The sequence below is a fragment of the Dipodomys merriami genome, unplaced genomic scaffold (genome assembly GCF_024711535.1).
Source record: "Dipodomys merriami isolate MVZ:Mamm:240054 unplaced genomic scaffold, mDipMer1.0.p SCAF_52, whole genome shotgun sequence".
NCBI lineage: Eukaryota > Metazoa > Chordata > Mammalia > Rodentia > Heteromyidae > Dipodomys > Dipodomys merriami.
The window spans coordinates 9,475,299-9,500,872 of NW_027206091.1; the positions used below are offsets into that span (position 1 = coordinate 9,475,299).

Consider the following 25,574-nt stretch of genomic DNA (forward strand, 5'->3'; position numbering starts at 1 on the left):
AGGCTAGCACCCTACCACTTGAACCATAGCGCCACTTCCGGCTTTTTGTTTTTTTTTGTTTTTTTTTTTTCTGTGGTGCAGAGAAATTGAACCCAGGGCCTCAGGCATGTGAGGCAAGCATTCTACCACTGAACTACCTTCCCAGCCCCCTAGTTCAGTATCTTATAAACAAGGAGGTGTCTGTGAATGAACACTCATAAGTATGCATTTTTTGCCTGTTTGCAACCTCTATTACTGGACACCTACTGAGATCCAGGTTGTTTTAGGCACCAGGGATCCAGTGTTGAATAAAATGGACAGTGATACCTGCCCTCACAGGACTCACAGCCTACAGGGTGATACAGTAAAGCCATAGGTGATTAAATAGAAGTGCTTCAGAGAAAAAAAAAGACAAGGGCCAGGTGCCCATGGCTCATGCCTGTAATCCGAGCTACTCAAGAGGCTGAGATCTGAGGATCATGGTTTGATGCCAGCCTGGGCAAGAAAGTCCCTGTGAGGCTCTTATTTCCAATAAACCACTCAAACACAGGAAGTGGTGCTGTGGCTCAAAGTGGTAGAGCACTAGCCTTGAGCAGAAGGGACAATGCCTAGGCCCCAAATTCAAGCCCCACAACCACCACTTAAAAAAAAAAAAGACAAAGAAGGGGGCTAAAAAGTGGGCAGTTCCCCCTTTTTAAAATAGGGGGACTAAGGAAGGTATGACACCCAAGCAGACATCTGAGTAAACACCTGAGCTGAGAGGCAGTGGCTCGTTCTATGGGAAGCAGATGAGAGAGCATGTGCACAGGCTGGGAGGTATGCCTGTGCTTGGGGCCTTGAGGAACCTTCTGGAAGCGGGTGTAGCTGGAATGGTGTGGGAGGCAGAGAGAAGCTATGGGTAAGACTCATCAGGGGGCCATACAATGATACCTCTGGAGCACTGGAAGGTTCTGAGCACAATGAGTGAAGTCTGAAAGGGGATTTTTTTTTTGTCAGTGTGGGACTTGAATTCAGGGCCTGAGCACTGAGCCTCTTTGTGGTCAAGGCTAGTGCTTTGCCACTTGAGCCATAGCGTCACTTCTAGCTTTTGAGTGGTTCATTGGAGATAAGAGTCTCATGGAGTTTTTCTGCCTGGGCTGGCTTCAAACTGTGATCCTCACATCTCAGCCTTCTGAGTAGCTAGGAGGACAGGTGTGAATCACTGGCATTCAGCTTGAAAGGGAACTTTTTAAGTGTCTGTGTATGGCGGGTATCTTGGGTGTGACTGAAGTGTGTGTGTGTGTGTGTGTGTGTGTGTGTGTGTGTGTGTGTGTGTGTGTGTGTGTGTGTGTGTGTGTGTGTGTGTGTGTGTGTGTGCTCACCGCGGGGCCCGGGTAGGTGCTGGCTTCACAGTTCTCCCTCCAGGACATGTTGAGGCTGCGCACAAACTCAGGGTAGAAGGGGTGGGAAGTGTTAAACATGGAGAAGCCCAGGATGTTGGAAGAGTCCTCCACGATACCATCCAGATGCAGGATGGGGAAGTCCTGGAACAGAGAAGAGGAGACCATGAAGAGTAGGGCCAGGCTCCAGGTGGCACAGCCATGGTGAACAGGAGCTGGGGGCTGAAGGGAGTACTCACCATGGTGGTGAGGATATACTTGTAAAATGCTGAGGTCATGCCCAGCTCCGAGGCCTGGAGAGAAACAGAAGAGGCCGAGAGGCGGGGTGAGAGAGGCAGGGATGAGGGGCACTCAAAGAAAAGCAGAGAGATTTAGAGGCAGGCATGGTGAGACATGGAGATGAGAGAGGGCAGAGGGAGGGAGACTTTTCTCCCTTAGGTCCTAGCGTACTGACTAGTACTCTATGGGAAGCAGAGATGGGGTTGGAGGGAAGAATGTGGGCCCCTCAAATGCCTGCTGCTCCTGATGACAGACTTCCTTCTGGAGACAGGACAGATTAGCTCCAACTCCTCCCCAAAGCCACTGGGCTGGTAAGGAGGGTCAGAGAAAAGCACTCCGCCATGAAAGAGCCAATTCAAATAGTAAGGTACATGCTTTGAGACCCCTTTCTTAACAACCCTCAAGGAAAACTAGGCTAGAAGATCCCTCTCTACCTGGCGCACCCCCTCACAATCCCGACCTCCCACAAGGCTCAGCATGAGTTTTCTAAGGGACAGGATCTGGGCTGTGGGAAGGACAGGCTAGACAAGGAAAGAGACCACAGGCACACAGATTCATCAGAGGGACCAGGGGTCTCAGGGCCAGTCTGTCCTGTGATCTGGAAGGCTCTTCCCTAAGCCAATCTACATTCTCAGAGCCTCTTTACCCTTCTTCCTGCGGGCTTTGATCCCTAGTGACATGTGATTTTAACTGAAAATAAAAACTAAAAAAAAAAAAATTAAGCTAGGATCTGGTGGCTCACACCTGTAATCCTAGCTACTCCAAAGGCTGAGATCTGAGGATCATGGTTCAAAGCCAGCCCAGAGAAGGAAGGTCCATGGGACTCTTATCTCCAATTAACTACATAAAGCTGGAAGTGGAGTTTTGCCTTAAGTGGTAGAACACCAGCCTTGAGCACAAAAATCTCAGGGACAGTGCCCAGGCCCCAAGTTCGAAGCCCAGGACTGGCACATTAAACAACAACAACAAGAAAAACCTTATTATTATTTGCTACATATAAAAAGAAGGTCTCCACTGCTCTCTCTGAGGTTCTTGGACATTAGATAACTTGCTCATAGCAGCTCAGCTTTCTGCATCTTGGCTCTTTAGAGATGGATGGGAGAAGGGACCCACCTTTCGGAGGACAAGGTGGGAGATGGATGCGTTGGCATCGATGATGATGGTGGACACTTTGTCATCTCGGATCTCCTTGAGCAGTGGTGTGGGGTCTCGGCTGTCGTCCAGCATTCTCACTGACAGTGTTTCCTTGGAGATCAGGAAACCACGCACCAGTTCCTCCAATCGCAGTAGGCCTACAGGAAGGTGAAGCCTCAGGTTAGAGCCCTTCCTTCTGAATGCCCGGGCACAAGGTGACATACCATCTTCTTTGCTGGGCAGGGGATCTGCAGGTATGCTACGATGAGGAGGTGGCAGTCCCAGATGCTGCTGGAGCTCTTGAGACATGGGTCTTGTAAACCCAATCCTGGAACCTCTCCACCCACCCCTGCCTGATCAGTGGGATGTCTGATGTTGTATTTAGCATGTCTGCTCTTTTTTTGTTTTTTAGTTCAAATACTGGGGCTTCAACCTTGTGCTTCTTCTTTTTTGGTCATGGGGCTTGAACTCTGGGCCTGGGCGCTGTCCCTCAGCTCTTCAGCTCAAGGCGAGTGCTCTACCAACCTTGTGCTTCTTGTGCTAGGCTTTTTTCTACTCATGGCTGATGCTCTACTGCTTGAGCCATGCCTCCAGTTTTGGTTAACTGGAGAATCTCGACGATTTCTCTGCCCAGGCTGGCTTCAAACCGTGATCCTCAGATCTCAGCCTCCTGAGTAGCTAGGATGACAGGCATGAGCCACCAGCACTGGGTTTATACTCTTGCTTTCCTGATTAACCCAGGACACCTCCTCTGCTACTAGTTGAGTGAGCAGCAACCACAGCCAGAACTCTTTGATGGCAGCCCAGGCTTCTTCTCTTTCTCTCTCAACCCACCCAGCTTCTACCTTCCAAACACATCAACATCTATCATACCACACCACTGTCGCTGCCCTGGCTCAAGCCACTAACATCTCTTGCCTCTTGAAATGGCAAGAAACCATTCTCCACACAGCAGCCAGAGTGACAGGCACCAAGTCCTCTGACGTCACTTCCGCCCTCCATCATTCTTGCACCTATTCACTCTGGCCAGATGGACCTTGGCACTGCTCAGCAGTGACACTTCTGGCCTGGCTTTTTCCTCTACCTGGAACCCTCTTCCATCAGGACCCTCTTGACCTTCACTCCGATGTCCTCTTCTCCATGAGACCCCTGTGCACCGTTCCACTTAAGATGGTCCCAGGGGCCGGGAATGTGGCTTAGTGGTAGAGTGCTTGCCTAGTATCCATGAGGCCAGAAAAAGCCAGAAGTGGCTTTGTGGCTCAAGTGGTAGAGTGCTAGCCTTGAGCAAAAGCAGCTCAGGGGCAGCGCCCAGGATGGTCTCATCACTGTCTGCCAGATAAAGTGCTCACTTCACAGTGCATGCTGCCTCCATCCCGTCACTTCAGCAGAGGCTTGATGAGGACAACCACTGTGCCTGCCTCACTGGCTGCTCCCTCCCCCCTACCACCACCAACACAGGAAGAATGCAGCAGGCACTCAGAAAACCTTCTACAGGTTCCTGAGCCAGGCCCCTCTCTTAGGCTCCGCACCATCAGCCCACCAGACTCACAGCCATTTCACCTGAACATCTGCAAGACATGTCACATCCCACACGCATCCCTTTGGAAGGATTGTTTTCTCACTGTCCACACAAGCCTGATGCCCCGCCCCACCCCACCTCCACCCCGGTCCATTCTCCTTTCCAGCCAAGCCTGGCCAAACACCTGTGCCCAACCTACGTCATCTCCCTCTTGATCCTCTCTGATCTGATCGATTCTCTTCCCACAGCACAAGTATAACCATGTGCCCTCACCCTGCTCTGCTTGGAAACCTTCCACCGCTCTGCTCCTCCTCCCCTGCTTCCCGGCGTCCACACCAAAGACACAGGAGCATCCATGAGTCTCTCCTCTACCTCAACAGAACACCATCCAGCTTAAATGTCCCAGAAGCCCTTGCATACCTCTTACAGCGTGTGTACCACTCTGTGTCCCAACATCTCAAGGACCAGCATTCTCCCCTTGACCCAGCTCAGGAAGGAAACACATCTAACTCTGCTCCATGCCCACTGAAGGGCCTACGGGAGGGCTGAGCAGAACAGCTGCTTAGTCACCATCTGTGGACCCCCTGGGTCTGTTTGAATAGGAAAGGGATGGTGGGAGTGAGCGAGCACTGGACAGTGATGAGGTGGGACACCAGAGTTCCGAGGCAGGGACATTTGGGGAACAGTGGGGAACACAGCACTCAGTTCTCCTCACATTCAGCCTTGGCGCAGATCAGACTGGCCGAGGGATAGTTGAAGGACTTGAGGATTCGGGAAACTGCCAGGCTGACATCCTCGTTACTGGGGTATAGGCTGACAGATGCAAAGCGAAGGTACTGAAGGCGGGGTGTCTCCTCAGGACCCACCTTGATATGGGGAATCTGGACAAAGAGACAGAGAAAGTGCTTCTGTTTCCAGTTGCTCTTAGCTCTCCTCCCCCCCGCCCCCCCGCCCGGGACTGCTTCTTCTCCGTATGGCACCCCATCCCCATGTGTCTGCCTTACCTCCTTCTCCCCACAGATATGGCTCACGGTGGAGGCAGATGCTGGGCTGGAGGAGGGCCCCAGAACAGATACAACCCCCTTTGGCAGGATCTGACACACTGTGAAGGGTAGGAGAGATATGACAGAGTCAAGGACCCTCTGACTTTCTTGTCATACCCGCCAGCAGCCTACCCTGATTGGAAAAGAATCAGGACATGTAGAGCAGCCCATGGAATGTCTCTTCCAGCCTGGACCCACCAGTCTGGTCCCTGGCCCTGCTCAATGTTGTGTACAAAATGAGGAGGGATGGGGCTGGGAGTGTGGCTTAGTGATAGAGTGCTTGACTAGCATGCATGAAGCTCTGGGTTTGATTCGTCAGTACCACATAAAAGAGAAAAAGCTGGAAGGCGCACTGTGGCTCAAGTGGTAGATGTTAGCTTTAAGCAAAAGAAGCTCAGGGACAGTGCCCTGAGTTCAAGCACCAAGACTGGCAACAAAAGAAAAGAAAAGAAAAAAAAGAAAAACAAGGAGGAGGCTGGGAAGGTGGCTCAGTGGTAGAGTGCTTGCCTTGCATGCTTGAGGCACTGGGTTCGATTCCACATAAGCAAAAAGAAAAAAGCCGGAAGTGGCACTGTGGCTCAAGTGGTAGAGCGCTTGCCTTGAGCTGAAGAGCTGAGGGACAGCGCCCAGGCCCAGAGTTCAGGCTCCATGACTGGACCCAAAAAAAAAACAACCAAAAAACAAGGAGGGACAAGAAAGCAAGACGGGACACAGCCACAGAGGGACAGGTCAGCCCAAGAGAAAACAGGGAGAGAAAGAGACACCTAAGTTCCATCGGGCCAGGCACTGGTGGTCCACGCCTATCATCCTAGCTACTCAGCAGGCTGAGATGTTAGGATCACAGTTCAAAGCTAGCCTGGGCAGAAATGTCCCAGTGAGACTCTTATCTCCAATTAACCACTCAAAAATTGGAAATGGTGCTGTGGCTCAAGTGGTAGAGTGCTAGCTTGGCACACAAAAAGGCTCAAGGACAGGGCCCAAGCACTGAGTTCAAGCCCCACAACTGACACACACAAACAGAAAAGAACATAAAAGATTACAAATCCAGGGCCTGGTTCTTCTGCCTTCCAACTTTTCATCCATGCTAACACTATGGTCCACCAACTCCTCTTCCCCTACATCAACAGCAAAGGTCCCCTGGGCCCCTCTTCTCTCCAATTACTCTTCTATTACAGCTCTTTCCCCTGCTTCTTTCACCTTCAACAAGTGTGTCTCAAGACTCAGAGGTGGGGTTGGAGGCCTGGCTCAGATGATTGAGTGCCAAAAATGAGTAAGTTGGAGTCCTGGTCTCGGACAAAAAAAAAAAAGACTCAGAGGTGGACCACTACTGTTTGTAATGTACCTTCTTCCTACTCTCATGGCAGAATTCTAACTTTTCCTGGGAGAAGTTCCCTTCCTCTCAATGTACATGCTTTCCAAGACGAAATGGCACCTGACTCGGGCCTGGCCAGTGCCAGAACCACATCCTCTGCCCACAATGATAGTTCAGCGATGAAGATGGCCTCAAAGGAGATCAGAGAGACTTGCCCAAGGTTTTTTTTTTTTCCCCTACAATTAATTCTGGTTTTGCTAAACTAGTGAAATGTGAGCTTTGAGCTGTTGGGGATCAACTTGCTACCAGCTGGAAAGGACATTCCTGCCAAATGAAGCCAACACAAAGCAAGACCCGGAGATATAGACAGAGAGATTTCTGGAATATCATTTGCACACCTAGGTCCAGCCATTCTCATTAACAACCCTGGGATACCATTTGAGTCCCTAGATCCAGCCCTGCCTGAAATGAGAGGCCTTTCTATTTGTTCATTTATCTGACATTCAGAGTTAACAAGCCATGTCGTTTTGCATTTGTTCCAACTGGTGACCTTAGGTGTGCCTCAAAGGCATCCAAGTCAGTATTTTAGGGACATGATTAGGTGTCCCTCTGTCTCTCCAGAGTCCCATAAAATGAGGCAAGCACTGTACCACTGAACTACAGCCTCAATTATCCCCCCCAAAAAATCTGGGGGCTAGTGCTCTACCACTTTGAGCCACAGTACCACTTCTGGTTTTCTGCTGGTTAATTAAAAAGCCTCATGGGCTGGGAAGGTGACTCAGTGGTAGAGTGCTTGCCTTGCATGCATGAGGTCCTGGGTTCGATTCCTCAGCACCACATAAGCAGAAAAATCCAGAAGTGGTGCTGTGGCTCAAGTGGTAGAGCGCTAGCCTTGAGCTGAAGAGCTGAGGGACAGCGCCCAGGCCCAGAGTTCAGGCCCACAACTGACAAAAAAAAAAAAAAAAAAAAAAAGAGCCTCAGACTTTCCTGCTTGGGCTGGGTGCAAACTGTAATCCTCAGATCTCAGCACTTGAGTAGCTAGGATTACACCAGTACTTGGCAGCTGTTTTGTTAGTTTGTTTGTTTTCTGTTTTGTTTTGTTTTAAATTTGAGGTTAAAGTCTCATGGACTTTTTGTGCCCAGGCTTGCTTTGAACCACAATCCTTAGATCTCAGCTTCTTGAGTAGCCAAGAGTACAAGCATGAGCCACTAATGCCTGGCATTGCTTTCCCTCTCTTTAACTTTAAACTAGCCTGATCTAGGTTTCTGTCATATCTAACTAAAATATCAAAACTGAATACCTCATCTTGCTACAAATTGTTCCTTCTGTGCCTTCCATGGTGGTGAATGTTCTATCTACCATTTTCACAGACCAGATGTCTAGAATGAACCTTGCTTTTGGGTTCTCTCCTGATAGCCATTAGTTTCCAATCTTTGTCTCTTCTTTGTCCTCAAAGTTTCTCACATCTATCTCCTCCTCCCCAACTTCTCTTCCCTCTTCTTTACTTTAGGACCCCCCAACTCAGGCACAGAGCATCTTCTTCACTTACCACCCAAATTCGGCCTCCGGGTTTACTTTTCAGAAGCTCAGCTTCCGGTCTGAACTCATAGATGGCTCCCCATGGCTTTAACCAAAGGTAGCATCTTTTATCCTGGCACTGCTGGGCCTTCTGGCCTCTAGGAGCTGAGCTATGAATTTTCCCAGCCTTGCCTTCCACAGCCCTGTCACACTGTAACCCGGGAGTGGCTGGTGGTCCTATGAAACACACCTTGAATCCAGCAAGTCAAGATGACCTCAAGCCCAAATCCTGTCCCTTGGCCCTAAATACCATCCCTCCATCCCCAGCTCTAAACTCCAGGCACATGCCTGCAATGCCTCCTCACCCTCTGTCTTTATTTATTTAGTCAGTTATGGGGCTTGAACTCAAGGCCTGGGCACTGTCCCTGAGCTTTATCACTTAAGGCTAGTGCTCTACCACTTTGAGCCACAGAGCCACTTCAGATTTTCTGGTGGTTAATTGGAGATAAGAGTCTTATAGAATTTTCTGCCAGGTCTGGCTTCAAACCACAATCCTCAGCTCTCAGCTTCTTGAGTAGCTAGGAATACAGATGGGAACCACTAGCACCTGGCTCTCCCCTTCTATCATAGCATCCCTCAGACTGTGTTCTATGATGTACCAGGCAAAAGAAAAAGGAAAAGAAAAAAAAGTCTAGGAAACATTTTAGCCCATTTTCCTTCTTGGTAATATGAAATATACAGGAATCAATAAAGCTTCTGACAAGGCCTGTGGGGAAGAAAGCTGCCTAAAAACATGTTTATTTGTGGTACTAGGGATGAAACCCTGCAACTCCACACATACTAAGCAGGTGCTGTACCACAGGGGTATACCCCCCGAGTCTGAAAACGTATTTTAAGGCAGCAGCTCACAAAGGCCTACATTCACATCTGTTTAAACGGCATGTATGAGCATTTATTTGGTCCATCAGTATTCAACAGACGTTTCTAATGAAATTTTTAAAAAATGTTTTTTGTGTGGTACCAAAGAATCAAACCCAGGGCCTCAGGCATACTAAACAAGCACTCTACCACCCAGCCACATTCCCAGCCTTCAACAAACATTTCTGTACGCCTATCACGAAGCAGACCTGGATCCATAAGGCATGCTGGGAACAATGGTACTCTTTCCACATCCTGCTCACTTGTCCAAGTTCAGCTGCAATCTAGACTCCAAAACACCTTCACTGACCCACCCCTGAGCCCCCGGCTTCCCCGTGTGGGTCTCTATACCCAAAGCAGACTCCTCTGGGAAGGAGAAGATAGAGATACACATGAAGGAAAGAAGCAGATGGAGCCAGAAGAAGACAAAGCTGAGGCAGAGGGATGGACTGAGGGCCCCCGGCCTGCCCTGTCTCGCCCCACGCCCCCGCGGCCCCGCTCACTGGTGTCCGTGGTCTCGTACTGGCTGTCCCGCTGCAGCTCAAAGATGTCTACTTCCACTCGGGCCTTGGCTGGGACCTCGATGATCCCATTGATCTGCTCCCGGGCCAGGGCCAGGGCTAGACGCTCGCCTCGGCCACACACTGTCTGGTCATCCAGGATTGCAGCTGAAGGAAAACAGGAGTTGTGGAGACCAAACTCCTGGGTCCTGAGGAAGGAGGGCATGGGGGCGAGGTCCCGGACTCCTGGGCTCTGGAGTGAAGGTAGGTGGAGGAATTAAGGGTCTAGTCTCCTTGATCTGAGGCTGAACACCTGGGTCCAGGGGAAGAAGATGATAGAGGCTGGGACTCCTTGTTGCTGAAGAAAGATGGGACCCCCACCCCTTCCAAGGCTCCCAAGAATCCTGGGTTCTAGGGAACTGGCATTCCGAGGTTCCCACAGAGGAGCCCCAGGGCCCAGCAGGAGGGGCTCTGGGGGGGGTGCCATAGGGCCTCACCCATGCGCAGTGATGAGAGCACCTGGCAGCTGGGGCTAGCGAAGGCGACAATCAGCAGCAGCAGCAGCTCAGCCGGCATCTTCCTCCCCTCCTCATGGGGACGCAGCTGCCGCGGCCCCCACACGCCACCTGCAGGGAGACCCCCCCCAAAATAAAAATCCAAGGAAAGGTCGCTAATGTGGAAGGACAGAGTCCTTTAGGAGGGCTAGGGGACAGGCCCCAAGACATCATTGGTAAGGAGAACAGGGCCCTGTTCTGACACTCAGCTTGCAGTTCTGATGGCCTTGTCAGGCCGGAAGCTCGGGTCAGAGTGTGCCACAGAGCGCGGGAGCTCACAGGGTTCATGACTGACAGGATGGGCACTGCTAGAGGAAGATGTTATCAAAACCAGGCTGGCAAAGGGAGGCACGCTAGAGATCTCAGGTAGGAAGGATTCCAGAGAAATCATTCCCCACCCCAACAGGAAACCAGGAATTGCCCCCCCTTCCCCACACCCAGTCCCGCCCCTGTCTCTGGGCAGGCAGCTGTTACTAGGCAACAGAAACCGGCTGGAGAGGATGCAGCGGTTGCTAGGCAACCCCATCCCAAGCCTCACTTGCTACCTTCCTGACGTCCCTCATTCCCATAATCCCATGGGGAGAGAGGCCTGGACATCCGGGGTCTGGGGATGGGGTGGGGGGTGGAGAAGATCTGGGAGTTAGAAAACTTCAGAAGAGAGGGAGAAGGAAAAAGACTTAAAGTAGCAAGGAACTTTAAAGGGGAAATTAAAAATAAAAAGAAATAAAGTAGAAGAGAGGTTTTGAGTTGGGAGGGGGAATTACAGACTCAGAGAAAGGGGAGAAAAGAGAACCAGCCAGCCAGACAAATGAACAGAAAGATGCTGGAAGAAATGAAGAGAAGCAGAAGAGTCGTAGGGAAGTAGGGACAGGAATAGGAAAGAGGAAGAGGGGAGAGACATGAAGATAAGGAGATGTGCAAATAGAGGAAAGAGAGCAAGAGAAGAAAAGAGCAGGATGGACTGATCGGAGGACACAAAGGTACAGGTGAGGCACAGAAAGAATGCAGAATGGAGACTGGTTCAGGAGGCAGCCCAGGAGAACATGAGTGAGGCTGGGAGGAAGCTGCCTGCCAGAAGTGTGTACCCCACCCTGTTCTGGGGGAGATGGTGCATCTCTGCTCTCTACAACCCTCCGCCCCTCAGGGGAGTCAGACATAGTTCTGGGTACCCCAACTTTCTGCAGATCAACAATGAGGTCGAAGGAACCTGGTAAGATGCACATTCAGCTACCCCAGTCAAGGGCCATGCCCCCAAAGAAACCTTCTTTGCGAAAGGAAGGCTCCAGAGCTCACAGTGCTGGACAGGGAATCTGGCATCTCCCTACACCCTACCCAATTCTTGTGGAAGTACCCAGAGCTGAGCTGGTGAGATACCAGAATGAGAATAGCTAGGAAAAGACAGGCACAAGTCAACAGCCTCCAGTCAGCTCCCATGTCCATGAAGCCAGGAGGCCCCCTCAGTCTCTGCTCTGCCTCAGCCTTACATGACCTTGAGCAAGTCATCCCTATCTCTCTGGGTCTCTGGGGGAAGGAAGGCATGCTGGACAGGTGGGTGCCTAGAAACTGTGATTGAGATCTAAGGCTGAAGCTTGTTCAGCTAGGGTGAAAGAGCAATGAGGCCTGAGCGTTGGTGGCTCACACCTGTCATCCTAGCTACTCCGGAGGGTGAGATCTGCGGATCATGGTTGAAAGCTAGCCTGGGGAAGGAAAGTCTGTAAGACTCTTATCTCCAATGAACTACCCCCAAACGAAATGGAGCGGTGGGTCAAGCAGCAGAGTGCTAGCCTTGAGCAAAAATGCTTAGGGACAAAGTCCAGGCCCTGAGTTCAAGCCCCAGGACCACCCCCCACTCCCCTCCCTCAAAAGAGCAAGGATGGCTGGGAAAGCTAGGGGAAGGGAGAGAAGATGGGACTTTGAGAGGGTGGGCAGGAGGTGGATCATCCTGACACACAAGGGATTTCGAGGGCAAAGCAGGGAATTAAGGACTAAGGAACAGAAAGACAGCCAAGGAGGCAGAAGGTCAGAGACCCACAGGTGGCAGACCCTGGCGGGAGCAGAAGGGCACAGACACAGTGCAGGGCCAGGCTGGGGAGCCGCAAATGCACACATGAAGGTCTAGGAAGGCACGCACAGAAAGATAGATGGCTTCAAAATGGTAAGTGGTGGGGGAGTGGGGGTGGTGAGAGAGAACAGACTAGAATACACAGCCTAGAGGTGTCAACACTCAAGGAGTCGGAGAGCAGTGGGAGGATGTGAGAGAGAGGAGGGACAGGCCTGGGACTCCCAAACTAAGCCAAGTCAAGGTAGAAACTGAGCCAGGCCTACCAGAGGGAGCTTGCATCAAATCAGCTAATAGAGAAAGCGGCAAAGGAGAGAGAGTGGGGCAACGGATGAGTAGGTAACAGAAAGTACAGGAACTTTGGGGAGAGCCGGGAGCTGGTGGCTCACGCCTGTCATTCTAGCTACTCAGGAAGCTGAGATCTAAGGATCACTGTTCAAAGTCAGCCCAGGCAGGAAGGTCCATGAGACTTTATCTCCAATTAACTATCAAAAAGCTGAAAATGGAGTTGTGGCTCAAAATGGTAGAATGCTAGCCTTGAACACAAAAGCTTAGGGACAGCGCCCAGGCCCTGAGTTCAAGCTCCCAGGACCAGCCAACCCGCCCTCCCTCCCCCCACCCCCAAAAAACAACAAAACAAAACAAGCTTTGAGAAGAGAAACAAAACTCTAAGAAACAAGACTATTGCGAGGTGAGAGGTGAAAAGGGGTGGAGTGTGTATTGGGGTTTCAGAAGTAGCCAAAAGAAGACAAGCAAGAGAGGCAGAAGCACGAATAAAAAAGTCTGAGGAAGAAGCACAAAGGGGGAGATGGGAACGGAGGGAAACTGAGGCAGCTGCATGCCCCGGAGGAACACAGGCAGCACCCATAGATGCAACCATGTGCAGACACTTGGGGTGCTTGAAGGGGTGCAGAAGATCTCAGGGCCCACCAGCCACAGGCATGAAGAAGGATGGGAGCAGAAAGGCCAGGTGGGGTAAAAAGAGGAGATGGTATGTGGTGGGGGGGGTGGGGAGGGGAAAGAAGGGGAGGAGATGGCTAAGGCTGAGAAGTCTGGGGACCCATACAGGGTCTAGAGGAGGGAAGCTGAAATGTGAGAAATGTGAGACAGCTCCTAAGCCCACAGATGGAGGGAAAGGCAGAAGTGGGAAGACAGCTAGATGGGCACGGGTGCCTCTGACTGAGCCAGAGTTCCACACAGACACACGGAGACAGGGTTGGGCTAATAGCAAAGACAGAGAAGTTGGGCCGAGAGAGGACCAAGAGACGAATCAAATGGAGAATCAAAAATGGAAAGATAGAGGTGGGTGGGATAGGATGGGGACAGGGCCTATGGTATACATAATGAGGAAGAGAGGGGAGAGAGATGTGTGTGTGTGTATGTGTGTGTGTGTGTGTGTGTGTGTGTGTGTGTGAGAGAGAGAGAGAGAGAGAGAGAGAGAGAGAGAGAGAGAGAGAGAGAGAGAGAGAGAGAGAGAGAGCGCCTGGGACTGGGACTGGAACTGGGACCCAAGGCTTGAAAGCGGGGGCAGAGACATGCTCCAAGCAGGCAGAAGTGAGACACCACAAGTATGAGCTGATCAGCCCCACAGGACCCCAGGAAGCCAGGGACCGGCGGCAGGTGTAGGCTGCACACCCATCGGGAAGGGTGAGAAGAGGTCTCGGAGGATGGAGGTTGGGGAGATGGAGGATGTGAAGCAGTCCCCCAGTGGGGGAGGGTCCTTGCCCATTGGGGAGTTGGGAATGTGGGGGCCCTGGCAGGCCTTCCAGGACCCAGCCCAATCCCCACCCTGCAGGCACTCACGGATCCTGGTGGGACGGAGGGCTGGGCTCCCTCAAGGCCCGGACGACAGCAGAGACGCTCTGTTGCTGGGTGGCGGGGTGGCTGGGGCAGGGGGGAGAGGGCAATCCGCTGGGCCCCCTCCCCCGCCGCCAGTGGTGGCCCCCAACTAATCCAACACGGTGGCTCCCCAGGAGTGGGAGAGGAAGGACAGGTGGAAAAAAAAAATCAGAGGGCGGGCCAAGAGGGGAAGAAGGGGAAAGGAGAAAATGGAGGAGAGAAGGGGAGAGAGAAGGGGAAGGAGCAAATGGAGGGGAATGAGGGAGGAAAGGAGGAGAAGAAGGTGAAAATGGAAGGGAGGGGGGCACAGGCGAAGCCGGGGGAGGGGGAAGCCGGCCCAGGAAAGGGCCCCCCACCCCCTCCCCTAGCCTGGCCGGCCTGGGGGGGCCACAGGGGGTGCGGACTGGGTGGAGAAAAGGAAGCTGGCCATCGGGAGGAGTGGGGGAGGGGAGGGACTGTTGGGGGGAGGGGGCTACCCCCTTCCCCCCTCCCCCCCCCCAGAGCCTTGGCCCTGCCCTGGCTGAGGCTAGGGCCTGGAATCCTCAAGCCCTCAACCCCCACAGAAAAACCATGCTGGGGTCTCTATGAGTTCAAGCAATGGAGGGGATGGGGTGCTGGCAGCCTGGGAGAGGGAGAGGCTGAGAGAAGAGGGCAGATGAGGTGGAGAGATGGGGAGGAGGGAGAAGAGGCTGGAGAGGAGCAGGTGGAAGAGGAAGGCGGAGGAGGAGGGTGGGTTGGGGGGGGCGGCCACGCAGGGCCTCAGGGGGAGAGCCTGGCCACAGGCTCCTGGTCCCCCGCGAGGAGCATCAGTCCGGCCGCCCGGCGCTCCCAGTCCCCAGCTGGGCCTGCCTCTCTGCTGCTGGCCGCCACCACCGCTGCCGCCACCTCTCTCTCTCCCTCTCCCTCTCTCTCTCTCCCTCTCCCTCTCTCTCTTTCTCTCTCTCTCCCTCTCTCTCTCTCCCTCTCTCTTTCTCTCTCTCCCTCTCTCCCCTCCTAGGCAGCCGCTGCCGCCTGCCTGCCTGCCTGCCTGCCTGCCCGCCCGCCGCCCGCGCTGGGTCCTGGAGCGCAGGGGGCGGGGGAGAGATGGAAGGAGAGAGGCAGGGAGGAGGGCGGGCAGGAGGGAGGGAGGAAGGGAGGCAGGCAGAAAGCAAAGAAGGAGGGGAGTCAATGTGGAGGGGGAGACCAAATTGGTCGGGGCTGGGGTTGGGGGGGGGGGCCTGCAAGGAGAATGCTGATGAGAAGGAGCTAGCCACGTCCTGTACCACACCATGCCACCGCCCTGCCCAGGCGGCACAGGACACAGGAGACCATAGAGATGAGAGGAAGCAGCAGGGAGACCTGGGGAAAGAAGGCCATGGGCATGGGGAGAGAAGGCTACAGAGATGAAGATTTAAAAAAAAAAAAAAGCAGAGAAATCCAGAGATAGCCATCCGCCAAAGCAGGCAAAGTCCACAAGGACAGGGAGAAAAGGGACAGGTAACCTTTTTAGCTTGGATACTAGGACCAGCTAATGGACAACAGAGCCCCTCCCCGAAGTGGGGACAGGACCTCCAAGATGAGGTTGGCCAAGCTAGTCATGGGGAGCCAGCCACAGAAAAGGCAACTAGGAAAAGAGCTGGAGGAGGTCACAGCCACAAGGGACTCTGTCACAGACAGGGGGCACTCACACAGAGAAGGATGTGTCCCACCCATAGACACAAGAAGCCTGCACTGGCCAAGGAAATAGAAGTAGCCCACCCCCCCTCCGCCCATAAAGGAGGAAGAAGAGGGAAAGCAAGTATGGGAAAGCTCCATCATAGATAGAGAAACCCCTTAAGGACCCAAAGAAGGAGGGGGCATTGGGAAAGGAGACAACACAATGGCAAAGACCTAGAGGACAGAGCGCTGGCTGGGAGATTTCCTTCCTCCCAGGAAATGTTCTCTTAGAGGGACCCTGTAGGATAAACAGGGCAGGGGGTGTGTGTGGAGATGGAACTGAGAATCGGTCGACATAGATCCTTGGACTGGGGGTGGATAGTGCACGGCTGGATGGTGGGGGGGGTGAAATTTGGGGGGAAGGAACATGACAGTTGGTGCTGAAGGCTGAGCCTGTGATTCACCACCACCCCCATGCTCGTGATGGGGAGGAGACTCTGAGACACTCACGTGCAGTCCTCAGCACACGTGACTACATGCCTCTCACATACAACAAGCACCAGGAAGTGTTCAGCACACCTACAGGCCTGGCAAAGGGAGCCCCCCCACCCCCTGCTGGCCAATGGGGCATTTCTGATACCCATGTGATTTAAACATCTGACCCTAGAGGACCACCAACTTTGATTATGCTACCTCACCTTACCTGGGCAACACCCATAATCTCCTTAACTCCCACCCTCAGCCCCAGCCCAAACTCATTCCAGCCTGTAGACCTTAGAATAGGCCACGTAACTTCTCTAAATCCAGTCCAGTGCTACCACCACCTCCACACTGGTTCAGCAGGCCTCAGTTTACCTTCTGTAGATAGAGACCTAATTAATCCAATTTAAGTTGCAAAGTCTAAGCAGAAAGATTCTAGCAGAAAGCAGCCCAAAGAGAAACTGGATCCTTAGGTTTATTGATTGGGTTAGTTAGTTACAGTCCTGGGGCTTGAACTCAGGGCCTGGGTGCTTCCCTGAGTGTTTGTGCTCAAGTGTTTTACCATAGAAATGGAGTTAGACTTCTGGCTTTTTGGTGGCTAATTGGAGATGAGGGTCTCATTGACTTTCCTTCCCAGACTGCCTTTGAATCTCGATTCTCAGTTCTCAACCTCTTAAATAGCTAGGATTAGAGGTGTGAGCCACTGGTTCCCAGATTGGATCCTCAGGGTTTTTTTTGTTTGTTTTGTTGGCTGTGGGGCTTGAACTCTGGGTCTAGGCACTGTCCCTGAGCCCTTCAGCTCAAGGTGAGCACTCTACGACTTGAGCCACAGCACCACTTCGTTTTCTGGTGGTTAATTGGAGGCAGAGTCTCATGGACTTTTCTTGCTTGGGCAGATCTCAGACACCTCCCCCCCCCCCCCCCCCCCCCCCCCCGCCCAGTAGCTAGGATGCTAGGATTACAGGTGTGAGCCACTGGCAGCTGGCTCCTCAGATTTTCATTAATCCTTTTCTTTTTCTTATTAAGTAGTTGTACAAAGTGACCCTCAGATTTTTATTTTTTTGGTCAGTCATGGAGCTTGAACTCAGGACCTGGACACTGTTTCTGAGCTTTTTGCTCAAGGCTAATACACTACTATTTTGAGCCACAGCTCCACTTCTGGTTTTCTGGTGGTTAATTGAAGATAGATAAGAGCACCACTTGTGGCTTTTTTGAGTAATTTATTGGAAATAAGAGTCTCACAGACTTTCCAGCTTAGGATGGCTTCGAACCATGATCCTCAAATTTCAGCTTCCTGAGTAGGATTACAGGCATGAGCCACTGGCTGCCCCACAACCTGAGACTTTTTTTTTTTGGTGGGGCTTGAACTCTGGGCCTGGGTGCTGTCCCTCAGCTCTTCAGCTCAAGGTTAGCACTCTACCACTTGAGCCACAGAGCCACTTCTGGTTTTCTTAGTGGTTTATTGGAGATATAAAGTCTAACGGCCTTTCCTGCTCTGGCTGGCTTTGAACCACGATCTTCAGATCTCAGCCTCCCGAGTAGCTAGAATTACAGGTGTGAGCCACAGGAACCTGGATAATCTAAGACTCTTATCTCAATTAACCACCAAAAACTGGAAGTGGGAAGGTGGCTTAAGTGGTAGAGAGCAAGCCATGAGCCAAAGTTAGCTACGAGACCAGTGTCCAGGTACCAAGTTCAAGCCACAGTATCTGTACAAGTGAGCATGTGCACATGTGTACACACACACACACAGAGCAGAAGTGCGGGACCAACTCCTTGGCTGGAATCCTACCTGCTTCTTCCTAAAAATGGGAACTTGGAGAAGTTACTTAATTTCTCTGATTCTGTTTCTTTGTGAACTTAGAGTAAATTTTCCCCTGTGGGGTATTGGACTCAGCTAAATTATGCATGTGAAACACTGAGCTCAATACATAGTAGCCCTAACACACTCAGGAGATATTAACTATCATTATTAGGTTCCTTGAGATACTAATATAAACAACTCCCATTGTTAGTGCCTCCATTTCACAGATAAGGAAAGGGAACAAGGAACTTAGATGCCTTGCCTGAAGTCACACTTAGGGAAGTGGTGCAGTAGCTCAAGTGGTAGAGCACTAGCTCAGTACTCAGGCCCTGAATTCAAGCCTCAAGACTGGCAAAACAGTAACAAATTTAAAAAACTAGGGCTGGGAAGGTGGCTCAGTGGTAGAGTGCTTGCCTTGCATGCCTGAGACCCTCGGTTCGATTCCTCAGCACCACACAAGCAAAAAGAAAAAAGCTGGAAGTGGCGCTGTGGCTCAAGTGGTAGAGCGCTAGCCTTGAGCTGAAGAGCTGAGGGACAGCGCCCAGGCCCAGAGTTCAGGCCCACAACTGGACCCCCCCCCAAAAAAAAAAAAAAAAAAGAAAACCAGAAGTGGTGCTGTGGTTCAAGAGGTAGAGCACTATCCTTGAGCTGAAAAGCTGAGGGACAGTGCCCAGGCCCCAAGACAAAAAAAAAAAAAAAAAAAAAGACATTTAGGAAATTCCAAGGCCAGGACTTGAGTGTAGGCAGCCAAGGTTTCATCACATGACCTCACTTCAGATAGTTTAATGGAAAGTTAGAACCCAGCAAAAAGGATAGCAACTGCAGTCTAACCTAGACTGATGTCTGATCTAGTAGTTCTTTTTGTTCTGGTCCTGGGGCTTGAACTCAGGGCCTGGGCGCTGTCCCCGATCCTCAGATATAAGATTATAAGCTTGAGGCACCTGGCACCCGGTTCACTCCCTTTACTTAATAAAAATCAATCTGAGCAGGGCGCTGGTGGCTCACGCCTGTCATCCTAGCTACTCAGGAGGCTGAGATCTGAGGATCGCGGTTCAAAGCCAGCCCGGGCAGGAGATTCTTATCTCCAATGAACCATCAGAACATAGGAAGTGGTGCGGTGGCTCAAAGTGGTAGAGCTTCGAGTGAAAAAGCTCAGGGACAGCGCCCAGGCCGAGTTCAAGCCCCACGGCCGACACACACACACAAAAAAAGAAAATAAAATCAATCTGGAACCCAGGTTTTGCCTCAACTTGACTCCCTCGATGAGGCTGCTATTGTCTCCCCTCAACTGCCCCGCATGTGGAATGCTGATCCACTCTCCCCCTCTGGCCCTTGGGGTTCCCAGGATCTCAGTTATCCCTCTCCAAACCAGACCCCGCCCCCCCAGGGCTGAGCGCCACCGCGGCCGACTTCTCCCCGCGATTCCCATTCGGCGCCCCCAAGATGGCGCCCGTCAATCCGTCCCCTGACGTCATCGCGCTCCGTCCTCCGCTCAGCGCTGCCCTCTCGAGACGTCAGAGGCGGGGTCCAAGAGGAGGGCGGAGGAGGCGTGTATTCTCCAAGGGAGAGTTTAAGGAGGCGGACGAATCCTGACCCTCTACACTATTGGCCCAGACTTCCGAATCCTGAGTGTTGATTGGTCAAACGGCAGGGCGGTCAGGCGGGCTAGGATTGGTCGCGCTCTGCTGTCTAGGAGGAAGGAGGGAGGGGCGTTGTTGAAAGGCCCGAGCGAGGCTGTGGAGCAGGCGAGAGGAGACGGCGGGAGCTAGAGAGGACGAAGGGCTAGAGTGGCCTTGCTAGGGGAGCAGCGGCGGCCCGGGCCTGGGCCCCCAGGCGTGCGAGTCGACGGAGGCAAGTGAGTGCTAAGAGGGTGTCCGGAGGGCGGGCCCGGCCCAGGCCCACACCCCACCTCACGCCCGCAGTGGGCGCGCGTCACCCGGCCTGCTTTACTGAAGGGCCCGAGGGGGCGCGCGCCAGGCGGTGCGGTAGCAACGGCCACCGAGCGCGCAGGCGGCTGGGCGGGGCCCGGGCGGGGCGGGGCGGGGGCGGTGGGCGGGGCTCTGGCTGCAGAACCGGGATTTGATCGGGGTGGGAAGAGGGTGGTTTTAGATCTGCCCCCCGCCCCTCCCTGGAGGGCTGCCTGGGCTAAGGGCGCTTGGGTGGTTGAACGATCCAGGACGGAAGGTGGACGGTTAGAGAGTTCTGGGGTGACGAGCCCGGGGGCGGGGGGTGGGGGGGGCGGTTAGGTTAGAGAAAAGTAATTAAGTTAAACCGAGGTGGGGGGTAAAGTCTTATTTTTGCCTGCGAGAATTAGGGCAGGAAGAGAGGTCTTAGTGTGAAAAGGTAGTTAGAAGATTTCGAGATAAGAGAGAGATCCAGGCTTGGGGAAAAAAAAGGCGTAATACCTATTTCTTTGGGGAGGGGGGGGAAACGGTGTACCTTTGGAGAGTATTGCAGGCAGGTGTCTGTACCCAGAGTTACATTCATGTGTAAAAGGTGCATTGTAGATATCCCTAGAATGAGCCGGAAGGGAAATGTATTTGTTTTGTTTTCTAAAGTACTGATAACTAGGCCAACAAGAAGATTTGGGTATCCCTGGGGTATTGTAGGGTGTTGAGAAGGATGACATACGCTGCGTAGAGGGGGTGGTCTGGGTATTCTTGGGATGAAGATGCGATGCCTCATTGGTAAGAAGTTGGGGACCTGGTGAGAAGGGTCTCGGTGTGAAATCGAGGGCTCTCAACTCTGGGAATGGGACTTACTGTAAACAAGAAAAAGTTAAACTGGGCATCAGTGACTGTAATCCTTTCTAGCAGAGAAGCTGAGATCAAGAATTCAGCTGGAGGCTAGCTGGGGCAGAAAAGTGAGAGTGATCCCTCTGAAGCAGTTGCCAGGCTGGCTCATGTGCAGCCTGTCACCTTTGCTATGATGGGAATCCTAACATAAGCAGATCAGATAGCCGATCTCAAAAATACATGGCTCACAAAAGGGTTGGAGGCATAGCTCAGCTGTAGATTGCCTGCCTAGCAAGCATGAGGCACTGAGTTTCAACAGTAGTACTGCCAAATAGGAAAAAAAAAAAAAAAGTCTAGGTGTGGAGGTGCAGATTTGTAATCCCAGCATTTGGGAGAGTGAGGCAGAAGGATAGTTTGTGAAGAGAGAGCCTAGTATTCCTGGAATAGGTTAAGGATGGGGTGGGCCTTTATGCAAAGAAGGAGGGGCATAGGTTGGTAGGAAGAGATGTGGTTATCCTGGAATGAGTAGCTATATACCTAAAGGAGTTCAAGTCAATGTGCCTGTGTGCCCAGATGGAATTAGAATTGTGCCTTTATCTTGGTACAGAGAAGTGATTAATGTGTGTCCCCATACCCTGAGGGCATATGGTAGGATGGTGAGTGAAGTCTGGGTTCAAGAAAGAATTAGGCTTTTGTGAAGGTGGGTCTGGGTGTTCTGGATACAGAATTATCTGGGAGAGGGATTTGATTTGTTAAGGAGGGTCTAGGTATTGGGAGGTGGTTAAATCTGGTTAAATCTAAGTCTGGATATGTGGCCCGGTGATAGAGCACCTATAGAAAGTGCAAGTCCTCAGGACTACTTCCCCCTAAAAATCTTAAAAAGTGCAAGCCTATACCTTAGGACTTGTGAGGCTGAGGCAGGAGCACTTTGACTTCTAGACCAGCCTGGGTTAGTTACATAGCAAGATCTTGTCCAGAAAAGAAAAGAAAAAATAGATTTGATTAGGAGAATGGTTTGATTTGAGGAATGTGGGTACCAGAGGGAGAGTGGGTAGTTAGCAAGGGCTGAGTGCAAAGGAGAGGGGTCCCGCCATGTAAGTGGCAGGGTACTGGGGCAGTTAGAGTGATCTGGGTAAGGAGTGTGGCCGAGAAGGCCTTGTGAGGCTTCTGCTGGGTATCTTGGCAAGGGGGTGCAGTTGTTAGAAGGAGGTGTGAGTGAAAAGGAAGAGGTCCAGTGTTTTGGGTAGAACCTTGGGGGCCTGCTGTGATGCTTGGCGGATAAGGGGATTGGACCAGGATCTGGTGGGTGGAGCTTGATGCAAGTGGAGAGGTTTGGCTTGGGGGAAAAAACAGCCCCTAGGAAAAAATCCCTGGGAAGATTTTTTTGTGTTCCATGTTCTTATTGTACATGGAGGGAAGAAACAGTTGTTAGAAAGGGGGTTGGAATGGAGAAATGGAAGGGAGAAGTTGAAAGGGGAAACAGATCAAAACTTTTGGAAAGTTGGTAAGGACTCACTTGTCCATGCTGTCCCTTTCATAGCCCAGTACCTTGCTGTTGCCATGACTGAGGAGTCTGAGGAGACAGTCCTGTACATTGAACACCGCTATGTCTGCTCTGAGTGCAACCAGCTGTATGGATCCCTGGAGGAGGTGCTCGTGCACCAGAACTCCCACGTGCCCCAGCAGCACTTTGAGCTGGTGGGCGTGGCCGACCCTGGAGTCACAGTGGCTACAGAGACAGCCTCAGGCACCGGCCTCTATCAGACTCTAGTACAGGAGAGCCAGTACCAGTGCCTTGAGTGTGGGCAACTGCTGATGTCACCCAGCCAGCTTCTGGAACACCAGGAACTACACTTGAAGATGATGGCCCCCCAGGAGGCAGTGCCAGCCGAGCCACCCCCCAAAGCGCCCGCCTTAAGCTCCAGCACCATCCACTATGAGTGTGTAGATTGTAAGGCTCTCTTTGCCAGCCAGGAGCTCTGGCTGAACCACCGGCAGACACACCTCCGGGCCACCCCCACCAAGGCTCCTGCCCCTGTTGTCTTGGGGTCCCCAGTTGTCCTAGGTCCCCCTGTGGGCCAGGCCCGTGTGGCTGTGGAACACTCATACCGAAAGGCAGAAGAAGGTGTGGAAGGCGTCACTGTCCCCACTGCAGCCACCACTACCACTGAGGTAGTAACAGAGGTGGAGCTGCTCCTCTATAAGTGCTCCGAGTGCTCCCAGCTCTTCCAGCTGCCCGCCGACTTCCTGGAGCACCAGGCTACCCACTTTCCTGCTCCTGCCCCGGAGGCTGAAGAACCTGCCTTGCAGCCCGAGACCCTGACCCCTTCGCCTGCAGAAGTACCGGTGTCTCAGCCTGACGCCCTGCCAGCCTCTGATCATAGTTATGAGCTGCGCAATGGGGACACCATCGGGCGTGATCGGCGGGCGCGGAAGCCGCGGAGGAGCAGCAGCGCAGAGCCAGGGGGCACAGCCACCCAGGAACTCTTTTGCTCAGCCTGTGACCAGATCTTTCTCTCACCCCATCAACTGCAGCAGCACCTGCGGAGTCACCGCGAGGGCGTTTTTAAGTGTCCCCTCTGCAGCCGGGTCTTCCCCAGCCCTTCCAGTCTAGATCAGCACCTCGGCGACCACAGCAGCGAGTCCCACTTCCTGTGTGTGGACTGTGGCCTGGCCTTTGGCACGGAGGCCCTCCTCCTGGCCCACCGGCGAGCCCACACCCCAAACCCTCTGCACTCCTGCCCCTGTGGGAAGACCTTCGTCAACCTCACCAAGTTCCTTTATCACCGGCGTACCCACGGGGCAGGGGGCGTCCCTCTGCCCACAACGCCGGTCCCACCCGAGGAGCCTGTCATCAGTTTTCCCGAACCAGCCCCCACAGAGACCCGAGAGCCAGAGGCCCCAGAGCCCCCCGTGTCTGAGGAGAGCACAGCAGAGCCTGCTGCCCCCAGCACCTACCGCTGCCTCCTGTGCAGCCGCGAGTTTGGCAAGGCATTGCAGCTGACCCGGCACCAGCGCTTTGTGCACCGCTTGGAGCGGCGCCATAAGTGCAGCATTTGTGGCAAGATGTTTAAGAAGAAGTCTCACGTGCGGAACCATCTGCGCACGCACACGGGGGAGCGGCCCTTCCCCTGCCCCGACTGCGCCAAGCCCTTCAACTCCCCCGCCAATCTGGCCCGCCACCGACTCACACACACCGGGGAGCGGCCCTACCGCTGTGGGGACTGTGGCAAGGCCTTCACGCAGAGCTCCACACTGAGGCAGCACCGCCTGGTCCACGCCCAGCACTTCCCCTACCGCTGCCAGGAGTGTGGGGTGCGTTTTCACCGCCCTTACCGCCTGCTCATGCACCGCTACCACCACACGGGCGAGTACCCCTACAAGTGTCGCGAGTGTCCCCGCTCCTTCTTGCTGCGCCGGCTGCTGGAGGTACACCAGCTCGTGGCCCACGCGGGGCGTCAGCCCCACCGGTGCCCGTCCTGTGGAGCTGCCTTCCCGTCCTCACTGCGGCTGCGGGAGCACCGCTGTGCAGCTGCCGCTGCCCAGGCCCCCCGGCGCTACGAGTGCGGGACCTGTGGCAAGAAAGTGGGCTCAGCTGCTCGACTGCAGGCCCACGAGGCAGCCCATGCCGCCGCTGGGCCCGGAGAGGTCCTGGCTAAGGAGCCCCCAGCTCCCAGGGCCCCAAGAGCCACCCGCACACCAGTTCCTTCTCCCGCATCCCTGGGAGGTGCTGCCTCCACAGCCCCCGCAGCCCCCGCCCGACGCCGGGGCCTGGAGTGCAGCGAGTGCAAGAAGCTCTTCAGCACCGAGACGTCGCTGCAGGTGCACCGACGCATCCACACGGGCGAGCGGCCCTACCCGTGTCCCGACTGCGGCAAGGCCTTCCGGCAGAGCACACACCTGAAAGACCACCGGCGCCTGCACACCGGGGAGCGGCCCTTTGCCTGTGAAGTATGTGGCAAGGCCTTCGCCATCTCCATGCGCCTGGCAGAACATCGTCGCATTCACACGGGTGAACGGCCCTACTCCTGTCCCGACTGTGGCAAGAGCTACCGCTCCTTCTCCAACCTCTGGAAGCATCGCAAGACTCACCAGCAGCAGCATCAGGCAGCTGTGCGCCAGCAGCTGGCGGAGGCAGAGGCTGCTGTTGGCCTGGCTGTGATGGAGACTGCAGTGGAGGCCCTGCCCCTGGTGGAGGCCATTGAGATCTACCCTCTGGCTGAGGCTGAGGGGGTCCAGATCAGTGGCTGAGTGCCCTACTCCCATGTCGCCACATGGCATTGCCGAAGGCCTCTCTAGCTTCCCCTTGTTTGTATATACTGTACCCTTTCCCCTCCCTCCACCATGTAAGTGCTGTAATTGGATCTATTCTCTTAGGTGGGTGTTCTGGGGGTCCTTGCTTTGCATAAAGGTGTCCCCCACACACCTATTTGTTGGCCGCAAAGTGAAGCAGTCAATAAAGACTGAGTTGGACATTTTTATGTGTTTTGGTCAGGCTCAGCTATAGGGTGGATTTGGGAGTCGGGGCCCACACTTCTTAGACTTGGCCTGGCCGCATTCTTAGCACCTTGAAGCAAAGGCAGCCTGCCCCCAAGGCTGGCTCAGAAAGGAGACTCCTGGTGCTAGGTATGGGCAACCCGCGCTCTGGCCACTAGAGGTCCTCACAGCCTTCTGGAAAAGCTTAAAGATGTGCCAGTGTCCTGAGGTGTGGCTCAAACTCAGGGCCTGTGTGCTGTTCTGGGTGCTTTTGCTCAAGGCTAGCACTCTACCACTTTGAGCCACAACCCTGCTTCTTATTTTCTGGTGATTAATTGGAGATTAGAATTTCTTTTTTTTGGGGGGGGGGTCCAGTTGTGGGGCCTGAACTCTGGGCCTGGGCGCTGTCC

General features: G+C 53.4%; 2 protein-coding genes across 6 annotated transcripts in view; one reads left to right on the forward strand and one right to left on the reverse strand.

Annotated features, from left to right (window-relative positions):
• The window catches only part of LOC138811233 (glutamate receptor ionotropic, kainate 5), a 58,690-nt gene extending 43,654 nt beyond the window's left edge, over nucleotides 1–15,036 (reverse strand). The window contains exons 1-8 of the mRNA XM_069998924.1: nucleotides 13,999–15,036; nucleotides 10,080–10,208; nucleotides 9,586–9,750; nucleotides 5,295–5,392; nucleotides 5,006–5,171; nucleotides 2,751–2,929; nucleotides 1,598–1,651; nucleotides 1,341–1,502 (exon numbers count right to left, since the gene is read on the reverse strand). Coding sequence (XP_069855025.1) covers nucleotides 1,341–1,502; nucleotides 1,598–1,651; nucleotides 2,751–2,929; nucleotides 5,006–5,171; nucleotides 5,295–5,392; nucleotides 9,586–9,750; nucleotides 10,080–10,158 — 903 coding nt within the window. The 5' untranslated portion in view covers nucleotides 10,159–10,208; nucleotides 13,999–15,036. The remainder of the gene's footprint in view (nucleotides 1–1,340; nucleotides 1,503–1,597; nucleotides 1,652–2,750; nucleotides 2,930–5,005; nucleotides 5,172–5,294; nucleotides 5,393–9,585; nucleotides 9,751–10,079; nucleotides 10,209–13,998) is intronic.
• LOC138811235 (zinc finger protein 574) lies at nucleotides 13,758–25,167 on the forward strand. 5 transcript variants are annotated; one of them, XM_069998929.1, is made up of 2 exons: nucleotides 13,758–13,842; nucleotides 22,229–25,167. In XM_069998929.1, the coding sequence occupies exon 2, from the start codon at nucleotides 22,249–22,251 to the stop codon at nucleotides 24,937–24,939; it is 2,691 nt and encodes an 896-aa protein (XP_069855030.1). In that variant the 5' UTR covers nucleotides 13,758–13,842; nucleotides 22,229–22,248; the 3' UTR covers nucleotides 24,940–25,167. The 5 variants fall into 5 exon arrangements, with proteins under 5 accessions (XP_069855030.1, XP_069855028.1, XP_069855029.1 ...); XM_069998927.1 differs by lacking the exon at nucleotides 13,758–13,842 and adding an exon at nucleotides 19,669–19,808; XM_069998928.1 differs by lacking the exon at nucleotides 13,758–13,842 and adding an exon at nucleotides 20,098–20,137.
• The last annotated feature ends 407 nt before the right edge of the window (nucleotides 25,168–25,574 follow it).